Source organism: Drosophila hydei, unplaced genomic scaffold (genome assembly GCF_003285905.1).
Source record: "Drosophila hydei strain 15085-1641.00,03,60 unplaced genomic scaffold, DhydRS2 tig00008125-arrow-arrow-pilon, whole genome shotgun sequence".
Taxonomy (NCBI): domain Eukaryota; kingdom Metazoa; phylum Arthropoda; class Insecta; order Diptera; family Drosophilidae; genus Drosophila; species Drosophila hydei.
The window spans coordinates 439603-450710 of NW_022045835.1; the positions used below are offsets into that span (position 1 = coordinate 439603).

At 43.5% G+C, this 11108-nt stretch overlaps 2 protein-coding genes across 2 annotated transcripts in view; one reads left to right on the plus strand and one right to left on the minus strand.

Annotated features, from left to right (window-relative positions):
* Nucleotides 1-7281, minus strand: part of LOC111602113 (heterogeneous nuclear ribonucleoprotein K) — a 31318-nt gene extending 24037 nt beyond the window's left edge. Inside the window, exon 1 of the mRNA XM_023319060.2 lies at nucleotides 7051-7281. The gene's annotated coding sequence lies outside the window, so the exon portion shown is untranslated. The remainder of the gene's footprint in view (nucleotides 1-7050) is intronic.
* Nucleotides 7282-7520: 239 nt separating this feature from the next.
* Nucleotides 7521-10618, plus strand: LOC111602098 (autophagy-related protein 9A). Its single transcript, XM_023319032.2, has 2 exons — nucleotides 7521-9364; nucleotides 9428-10618. The coding sequence occupies exons 1-2, from the start codon at nucleotides 7702-7704 to the stop codon at nucleotides 10351-10353; spliced, it is 2589 nt and encodes an 862-aa protein (XP_023174800.2). The 5' UTR covers nucleotides 7521-7701; the 3' UTR covers nucleotides 10354-10618.
* Nucleotides 10619-11108: the final 490 nt, after the last annotated feature.

Below are 11108 nucleotides of genomic sequence, written 5' to 3' on the forward strand. Positions count from 1 at the left end.
GTAGGCTGGCTGGGGCTTTATGTATTTGATGAGTAAATATAGGCCGAACACAAAAAAAAACACCCCCGCCTAAGAGAAATTTCATTTAATAAACCAATTTTTCGATCAACGAATTTTTCGAATGCTTTTTTTTGGCTTGTCACCAATTATAAAGGCAATAAATAAACATTGCTCAACATATTTATTCAATATATTATATATACATATAAATGTGTATATATTCTTATCTTATTTATTTATTAACAAGCTAAGCGAGCAGCAACAATAAATTTACATTGAAAACAATGAAAAAATAATGAAAGAAATCACAAAGCGAAAAAAGGTTGAGAAGGAGTGAACGACTATGAAATACTCTGACTTGTTCTTTCCGACTTTTTAAGCATTGCTTACTTGCTCTATCTAGCAATAGTTATCGATTATAACAAAATAGAATGATTTATTGAAAAAAAAATATTACATAAATATACTACAAATGCAACTAAATCCCTGATACTCAAAGATTGTAAAACAGATTAGGATTGTAAAATCAACAATCAGGAATATAAATAAAAATAAATACATTTATAAAGATTGTCAAACAGATAATCAACAATCAGAAATACATATATAATAAATACATTTATATATGATTTCCCATCCCTATCTGTTGAAACATATTAACTAACATATAATATAAAGATAAGGTAACTCCGCGGTTGGCTAATGAAATAAAAATAATTTTCGAGATTTTTAGCTCAATGTCAATGAACGCAATAAAACAGAACAGACTTGGCAAGCAGAAAAGAATTACGCGGCATATTGGCAAAAAACGCGAGAGAGAAATACAAATAGAGATTCTGCGATACAATAGAACACAAACACAGATACATTTATATACATATACATATACTATATGTATGTATACATACGCTGAGAACAATCTCAGTGATCGGACGAACTTGGCGTAGAATTGTCTCACTGCCAAAATATGCAAAGAAAGAAACAAAGCGCGTGCATATATACATACGTACACACGCACTCACACACACATATACAGAGAACAGCTAAACACGCTATACAAATTAGCAATTTGGCAGAGTTTGACAACCCTCCCTCTCCTTCCCTCTCTCTTTCGTAAAGAGAGCAAATAAAAGTGAGCGCTAAAACTGGAATTGGCAGGAAAAAAGCAAAAGTTAAATATTTGAAAATCAAAAAATAAAAACAAAGTTCGGTTTCAGCTGCTGCTTTAAACCGAAATTCCAAGCAACCAAAATGGCAATTGAAACAAGCTGGCAAAAAAATAAAAAAGGTGTTAAACACATTCGTCTTGTGGCATCTTCACTCGCTCTCTCTCTCTCTCTTTCTATGTGTGACTCTTGCATAAACTCGATAGAGTTTGCTTGAAAGTATTTACCTTGCAAACAATAAAAAGTAAATAAATTTGTACAATTTCTATGAATTTCTACGACAAACATGTGATATCTATAGCGAGTGAGAGGGGACTGATATAGAATAGATAATTATAAAATATAATTTATATTAAAGTTCAACCCTTAATGACAATTAAAAATCACCAGTTGAACATATTCGTTAATTACAATCAACAAACTCTGATAAGCACGTAATAATCGGTTGCGGCTGACTGCACAATACCCTGCAAATTAAGAGTTTGACATGTACTTAAACTCTTATTAAACTCAAGTTATCATTTCTTTCTCTCTCTCTCTCGCTGTCTCTGCCATACTTAAGCACTAAGTTTCTCAGAACTTCTCTGGTTCTCTGCTTCTCCCACTTCGTGTGCCACAATTGATCACACGAGCCTAATTACATTTATTGGACAAAATCAAAATCTCTATTTTATTCAATCAATCGATTGATGCTGTGGCAGCAGCAACAGTAAACAACAAACAAATAACGGCAAAATACTATGCATAAAATATAGGTTATGCTGTTTTTGTCGTTTTTTGCCATATTTGTTGCGGCACGTTGAACTCTGCGCGCTAAACGAAGCGAAGCGTGGGAGTTACTATTTTCGAGTAAACAATTTGTTTTGATTTTATCTCTTAACTTGCAAAACAAGAACAACAAAATAGCTAAATTACAATATAATGAAGTTATGTGTATGTATATATATATATATATATGTGTGTGTGTGCCGGCACACGCGGTAGCCAGCGAAAAGGCGCGTGGAAAATAACAAAACAGACAAAAGTAAAGAAGGCAACAGAACAATCAGTCGTTCGACCTGTAAAGACGTGAATTCGAACAGCCTTCGCTTAAGCTCTACTGCTGCAGAGTTCTAAAAATAGAACTTTGCGGTGCATTCTTCAACGCAACAGCAACAAAAACCGCACACGCAGCGTTTTCTTATCGCTTGCTTCCGCGTAACTCAATTGCTTTAATTGCAATTTACGAAATTTCGTCGCTTGGCGCGAGTGCGCCTGCACTCAAAAGCACAATCCGCGATGACATCTAATGTCAATGACCTCGCTACACCTGTAAAGGTAAATGCAGAAATGCAAGCCCAGCTTAACGTTGTGATGGCAAATAGGCAAGCCTCCATCATGCCAATAAACTCAAAAATAGATATCGCCTCCGTGCAAGGCATCACTAACAACAAAAACACGAAACGTAAACAGCCAAATTCACCAAAAACCATCAAGAAAAGGCTCATCTTCGACGAACCAAGCACCAGCAATGCAGCATTAATATCAGAAAATCGATTTTCACTGCTCGTAGAAGAAGATGAAGACTACAGCGAATCACCTGTAGCTCCAGAAGCCCCAGTATTGACCGACCAGCAAACTACACCGAAACCTCGTCCGCCCCCCATATGGTGTCCAAACATCAAGTCTGTGGCCCTACTTCAACAGATAATAGATAAAGTAATTGATGCTAAATCATACGTAATTAAGCCAAAGAAGAATAACATAGGTGTATTAACCCAATGCAGTGAGGACTATCGCAGAGTTATAGACCACTTTACTAAGCTGGAATTGGAGTTCCACTGCTACCAGCTTAAGGAGGACAAACCATATAGAGTCGTGTTCAAAGGGCTTCACTCCAGCACTGATACAACACTAATTAAAAAGGAATTGGAAACCAAAGGCCACACAATTACAAATGTGCACAACCCACTGAGCCGTATGGACAAAACACCGCTAAATATATTTTTTGTTGACGTGGCTCAGGCCCCCAACAACAAAGAAATTTTGGACACTCGAGTTGTCTGCAGGCAACGCTGCACAGTGGAACTGCCAAGAAGATACAACGACCTGACACAATGCCATCGCTGTCAAGAATTTGGACACACACAACGCTACTGCCACAAAGCTCCCAGATGTGTGCGTTGCGCCGGGAAACACGCATCCAAAGACTGCACCCGCGAAAAGGACCAGGCACCAACTTGTGTGCACTGTGAGTTACAGCACCCAGCCAACTATAAGGGCTGCCAAGTATACAAGCGGTTGCGCAAATTGCAATCCCCAGCACAAAAAAGGAGTCCCACACAAACACCGTCTACGGGTCCGAGTACTGCTTCCGAAATTACAAGGCCCCGGAGCATTACCCAAGCCACGAGCTTTGCAACGCCTATTAGTGGTGTTTCTTACGCACAGGCCGCTAGAGGTGGACCGTCAAATAAGAATACCACAAGTGACACTTTGTTCACTGAAATGCTTCAGCAACAACAACGTCAGTTTGACGCAATTAATGCCGAGCTCAAAGCGATGCGAGAAGTACAATCCCAACAAGCAACCATGCTAAACAGTTTAATGGCCATCATAACCAAGCTTGCCTACAAATAATGGCTTTACGTGTGGGTATCTGGAACGCCAATGGCCTGAGAAACAAGACTCAGGAACTGGCTGCGTTTCTCTCACAAGAAAACATAGATATAATGTTAATAACAGAAACTCATGAGTGCCCCACTACACAAATTTTCGGATACGAACACTATCAGGCTCATGGTGAAGGAGCAAACTGCTTTGGTGGATCCTCAATCCTCATACGAGCAACAATACCGCATACACCTTTACTGCCAATTTGCAACGCAACAATGCAGGTCTCAGCCATCACCCTGCCTACGTCTATTGGAGCGATCGAAGTTGCGTCAATTTATCTTCCGCCAAACACTGGTCTGTGTGATCATCACATGGAACAGGTTCTAGGCCAAAGGTTGAATAAGACCCTCATCGGCGGCGACTGGAATGGATGGCACCCATTTTGGGGAAGCAATAGTGCGAATCGTCGCGGAGAAGTCATATTTGAGGCGATTCAAAACTTACAATTCAGCATATTGGCGACTGGAGCCCCCACCCGTTACCCAATTAATGGACACAGGCCCTCGGCAATCGACTTCGCTGTCTACAAAGGCATCTGTGACCGGCAATTGACCATTGAAGAATCCTTGGACCTATCCTCTGACCACCTGCCACTAATAGTCACAATCCACGCGCAGCCACAGCCCTTGCCCATTAGGAAACAACTACTGCCAGCAGGATCAGATTTAGGAGTCTTTAGGCGCGAGCTCCATTACTCTTTGCACATAGAAATGGAACTTAACACTCCTGAAGACGTGGACTACGCAGCAAACAAACTGCAGGAAGAAATAGTCAAAGCTGCGCACCAAGCCGCCCCACCATCTTGCCAAACAAGACAACAGTCTCCGTACAACATCCCCCTCACCTTGGAGGCCCAACACCTACTAATACACAAAAGATGGGCCAGGAGACGCTGGTTAAGATTACGCACGCCTGATGCCAAATCCATGTACAACGAAGCCACGAGGCATCTTAAAGCTGCTCTCGCCCTGCTTCAAAAGAGGTGTATCAGCGATGCGCTGGTACGAGCTGAATCGCCCACTGACGCAGAGTTTCAATTATGGAAATTTACAAGAAAGCTCAAACGGCAGCCAATACGTCGTCATCCCATTCGGAGCATTTCTGGTTCCTGGCACATTGGAGACGAAGCTCAAGCTGAGGCTTTTGCAAACCACCTTCAAGACCAATTCACGCCGGTGATTACCGCAGAGGCCTCAGAAATCGAAGCAACAGAAGACATCGTTCTCTCGCCCCTCCCAGCTGAAGACCAGATAACTGGATGTACAAAAGAAGAGGTTCTTGAACACATCAGAAGAGTGAAGGCAAAAAAATCCCCTGGATATGATCTAATAAACGGCAGAGTCCTTAGAGCACTGCCTGACTCCACCATAGACTACATAACTATGGTGTACAACGCCATGCTCCGCATCCGGCACTTTCCAGCCTGCTGGAAGCGCGCCGTGATTGTGATGATTCCTAAGCCTGGCAAACCCGTGGGAGAAATTGAGTCGTACAGACCAATTAGCCTGTTGCCAGTACTCTCCAAAATATTCGAAAGAATATTTCTGGAACGAGTACTGACACATCTGGGACGCCAGGAGGCCATTCCAAACCATCAGTTTGGCTTCAGGAGACAGCATGGAACACCGGAACAGGTTCACAGAGTTGTGCACCATATCCTTGGAGCCTTTGAAGAAAAGATGTACTGCTCTGCCGTCTTTTTAGACATCAAACAGGCGTTTGATCGAGTTTGGCACCTGGGACTGCTGCAGAAAGTGAGGACCACCCTTCCAGCCCCATTTTTCGCGTTGCTATCCTCATACCTTATTGGAAGAACCTTCCAAGTGTCAAGGGGGCAAGCAGTATCCTTGACTAGACCAATTATGGCTGGAGTACCACAGGGTAGTGTTCTAGGCCCAACACTTTATACTTTATTCACAGGAGATATGCCAACTCCCGAGCCAAATATAGGAAGTACAGATGCAGTACTCATAGCGACCTATGCAGATGACACCGCCATCTTATCACGTCACGTATCTGCGCAAGAAGCTTCAGACTCACTACAAAAATATCTGGACTCTTTCGGACGCTGGGCAAAACGGTGGTGTATCACCATTAATGCACAAAAGTCTGTACATACTACCTTCGCCACTAGAAGAGGAGATTGCCCAAGCGTTGCATTGGGGCCCACTATTCCCAAAGCCTCAAAAGTAAAGTACCTTGGTATCACTCTTGACAGAAGGCTGACTTTTAAAGCGCACATAAGTCAAGTAACCTCAAAATGCAAAAGCAAGCTAAAAACCCTCGACTGGATGCTGAGAGCTTCAAGCAAGTTGTCTTACAGCAGCAAGGCCGCCATCTACAAGGCAATAGTTGTCCCAACCTTCGTATATGGTATCTCCCTATGGGGCTCCTCGGCGAAGACTACAAGGAACAAAATTCAGACCCTGCAGAATAAAGCACTACGCAGATGGACTGGAGCCAGCTGGTTTGTAAGAAACTCAGTCTTACATAGGGATTTAGCAATTCCCACAGTTGCTGAACTCATTGGGCGACACAGTTCAAGATACGCGGACAGACTTGCAGCGCATCCTAACCATCTCGCAAGCAACCTGGCTATAAACAACAATAGGCGAAGACTGAAGAGATCGCATCCTCTAGACAATATTAGAACTAATTAAGATAGTAGCTACAAGTGCAGAATAATTGGCATATCTGCCCTCCCATTAGTTAAGGTTTAGAGCTAAATGCGCTATAGAGTCTAAGACAATAAGCTGCAACAAAATAAAGAAATAAAAAAAAAAAAAAAAAAAAAAAAAAAAAAAAAAAAAAGAAGGCAACAACAGTTAAAACGCTAGCTCCGTCGTCGACTGCGACGCCTTTGCACTCAAAATGCGGAAAGCCGGCGCGCCATTTACATGGGAGTGTAAGCGAGAGAGCTAATGTAACATTACGGCAAATAAGCAAAAGCAGCTCAGCCGAATATATTTTTTTATTCTTCACAAGAACTTTTTAGCTTGGTGGTTGGTTGTAAATACAATGCGAACGGGAAGCCAAAAGAAGCCACGAAAGGCAGTGCACAAGGGCTGCACAATTGGCAATTTGCCGAAAGCAATGCAAAGCACATATATAACATACATATAACACACATACGCGAGCCACACGAATGTAATAAGAAATTCGCAATTTCTTGGGTGACAAATTCTTTACAGTATTTTTTCCTCTAAGTCGCGTCGTTTTTCACACTTACCTATCGCTCCGCTTTCAATAGTTTTGTACGTTCCGCGTGCAACAATGAACACAATTTATTTTTTCAGCTTCCACAAACACCAAATAATCTGATAAGTAATCCTTTATATTCTTAATTTATTTTTTTTACACAAAAACACGAGCAAATTAATAACCGTGTACAAAAACGACTGTACATCTCTCGAGCACTTATTTTTGCATTTTTTGTTCAAACTAGTGATGGGCAACGAACGATAGCTAGCAATATCCAAGGCATCGAAGAATGCTGTAATTGTCACAACATTCTGTTAATTAACATTTCAGCTCCACACGCTCCACACTTGAACTTAATAACATACTTTTAAGCGCCAAGAAATAGTATTATGTTTATTTTGGCATCTAAAAGTAGGCATTTTTAGCAAAAACGCATCAGGTGTTCTGCAAATTGAGTGACCAGCTGATATGTGTCGAGTGTGACCAATTATATTGGTTTTAGGTATTTCATTAGTACTTTTTATACGCAACGCATTATGCGAACAGTAGCCAAATTCAACAACAAAGAAGTCGAATTATTCATTTAAACTATACTAGATAGATAGCACAGTGATATAAATATATACACATATATATAAGCAAACATACAATTGACCTTGGGCGCTGTGAGGTGTGCGTCATGGCTAGCCCAAACATCAATTATCGCTCCTTGGCTGAGGAGCACACAAATCCATTTCAAACAACAACAACAACAACAGCAGCAGCGAACATAACAACAAATTCGGACGACGCAAAAACATTTACAGCTGCTGCGCATTTAGGCGAACACGCGGATGACGAAGACGATGGAAACCACGAACAAGAACAAGAGGATATGCCACACAATAGTGGAATTATGATACATATCGTTCCCGAAACTGGCAAAGAATCGCAACGCTGGAATCATATCGAAGATCTCGATTCCTTCTTTTCCCGCATGTACAATTATCAACAGAAGCACGGATTTCGTGTTATTGTACTGGATGAAGTGTTCCAGGTGCTGGAATTCGGGTTTGTCGTTTGGCTGTTCACCTACACGACGCACTGCATCCGGCATGATATTCTCTTTGGCAATCGATCGCCCGATCCCCTTACGAATCGAACCAAAACTATGCTGAGCGATGTGTTGATACCGACAGGTGAATGTGTGGCTAAATTCGGGCTTTTCACCTATTTGTTTATATTTTTGGCTGCCATCTATTTGGGCATACGTCTGCTGAAGACGATCTATCACATTACACAATATGCTGACATCAAGAGATTCTACAATACTGCCCTGCGCATCGAGGATAGCGATCTGGACAACATCACCTGGCACGACGTGCAGCAACGCACGCGCAAGGTCCAAGCCGAACAGCATATGTGCATCGATAAGGAGCTGCTCACGGAACTGGATATTTATCATCGTGTGCTACGCTTCAAGAACTATTTGGTGGCTCTGATGAACAAGCAGCTGTTGCCTGTCCGCTTCCAACTGCCGTTGATTGGAGAGGTTGTCTCGCTGTCCCGTGGCATGCTCTTCAATATCGATTTTATACTCTTCCGCGGACCTGGCTCGCCGTTCCAGAACAATTGGCAGCTGCGCGATGAGTTCGCTGTGCGCAGCAATCAAACGGAACTGGCGCAAAGGCTGTCGAAATTGATACTGGGCGTGGCACTGGTTAACTTGCTGCTGGCTCCCGTTATATTTCTATGGCAGTTGATCTACTTCAGTTTCTCATATGCAAATATCTTGCGCAAGGAGCCGAGCGCCTTGGGCGTGCGCACGTGGTCCAACTACGGACGCCTCTATTTGCGTCACTTCAATGAACTGGATCACGAGCTGGATGCACGCTTGAATCGCGCCTATGAATATGCCGATCGCTATTTGAGCTCCTTCTCCTCGCCTTTGGCAGCTGTGATAGCCCGCAATGGCCTCTTCATGAGCGGAGGCCTGCTGATCCTGATACTCGCTTATGGCATCTACGATGAGCATGTCTTCCAGGTGGAGCATGTTCTCAGCATTATAGCTGCCTTGACTGTTGTTGGCGTGCTCTGCCGCACCTTCATACCCGATGAGAATCTCATCTGGTGTCCCGAGCAGCTGATGACCGCCATCTTAGCTCACGTTCATTACTTGCCCACCGAATGGAAGCAGCAGGCGCACACGGCCCATGTGCGGAACGAGTTCAGCAACTTCTTTCAGTTCAAGGCGGGCTATCTGCTGAGCGAGATCTTTAGTCCATTTGTGACGCCATTTGTGCTCATCTTTGTCTTTCGACCCAAGGCCATGGAGATTGTTAAGTTCTTCCGCAGCTTTACAGGTGAGTCAGCTTACCTTTGTTCTCTCTGTATTGTCTAAGACTTGGATTTCTTTCCATTTTCAGTCTCTGTACGCGGCGTTGGCAACGTTTGCTCCTTTGCCCAGATGGACGTGCGCAAGCATGGCAATCCTGATTGGCAGATCAATAATAGCAATTTGTTGGATCTACCTGGTCTAAACAATGAGCCACTGCGTCCGCACCAGCAGCAACAGCAGCAGAGCTTAGCTGGCGGCAAGACAGAAATGTCGCTGGTGCGCTTCACGCTGAACAATCCTGAATGGCAAATGCCAAAGGAGGCTTCCAAGTTTATCAAAGGTATTCGAGAGCATGCCATCGATGAGCTGGTCCAGGCGAAGACATCGCCACAGACGGCGGCACGTGATAATCCGCTGATGCACAGCCTGATCTCATTTGGCAACATTGGCGAGGCGTACTCCTCCATAGCCAATTCTGTGCTGGCTGCCGATGTGAGTCCCGAGCAGCTGCAGCTTTCCCAATCAATGAACGCTGGACGTGTCAGCTTTGCCAATCCTCCAGCCGGAGTTGGAGTGGGAGTGGGAGCAGCTGCTGCATCCGACTTCCGTCAGATGCTGCAACAAAATCTGGGCGAACCATTGAGCAGCATGAGCATGGGTCCAACGGATAGCATGCGTCGACTGCGCCTTAGCAAGGCGGAAGGACGCATAGAGGGACCAACGGATACCCTACTCTATAGCCTATACGGCGTAGAGCCACGGCTGGCCAAGAATCCGATTGGCGTTACCGTTGCGGATATGTGCCTTAGTGCTCTCTATTTGCACGAGCTGAGCCAACAGAAGCGTTTGTCCAGGCAATCGCGCATCGAGGAGGCTGACGAGCTGCCCGGTCCAAGTTCTAGAGGGCCACGCCCGCAGGCGCCGCCGCAGCCGCCCACCGGTTCGGCGGGCCACACCGTGATTACCTCAAAGGCGGCCGAGCGAACGCCGCTGTTGGGCAACATTCGCTCATAGCAGCGACCCATTTGGATTTAATTGATAATATATATTAATAATATTTATAGACTTTAAGTAACAAGAGAGAAACTAAAACTAAAACTAAAACTAAAACAGAATTCATTGTACTAACTACTAACACTGCAAACACCCTCCCCCTGCTATTAGTGTTAAGTTGTAAAGTGTGAGAAAACCCAACTCTGTGTGTAAATCGAAATCGGACGATGTTTTAGTGCTTTAGCTAAATCTAAATACGAAAAGCAATAAATTAACTGCATCAACGAACCAATAATAACGGCCTTTTCACTAGGCAGAGACAGAGAGAGAGATAGAGCAGCTGGGGACAAGTCAGTTGGAGAGAGAGAAGACAAAGGCTCAGCTTCTATCATATGACTATATCACTTATAAATTCAGTTTTATGAATCCATGAAAATCGCAAAGAAAGGTGATTTAGAAAAAGAAATGATGAGAGATAAATTAGAGATGATAAGCGAATGAAAGAGAGACACAAACGAAAATATAAGAGGCGAGCTACAAACAGAGAGAGTGAGACGTAGAGAGCTGAAGATAGAGGTATTGCGGGAGAGCGATAAAAGAAGTATAGAGTGAATGGAGAGAGATAGTATTAAGAGTGCGAAAAGGTAGACACAGAGATAGAGAGAGACAAAGAGAGAGTGACAGAGAGAGAGAGAGAGAGAGAGAGAGAGGCAGAGAGAGAGAGAGAGAGAGAGAGAGAGTGAGAGAGGAGAGAGAGAGAGAGAGAGAGAGAGAGA

What these genes read in the sequence shown, in the direction of transcription:
- LOC111602098 (XM_023319032.2), top strand. Translation starts at nt 7,702, where the DNA reads ATGGCTAGCCCAAACATCAATTATCGCTCCTTGGCTGAGGAGCACACA. An exon ending in GTTCTTCCGCAGCTTTACAG is followed by an intron (nt 9,365 to 9,427) that starts GTGAGTCAGCTT and finishes TTCCATTTTCAG; the next exon opens with TCTCTGTACGCGGCGTTGGC.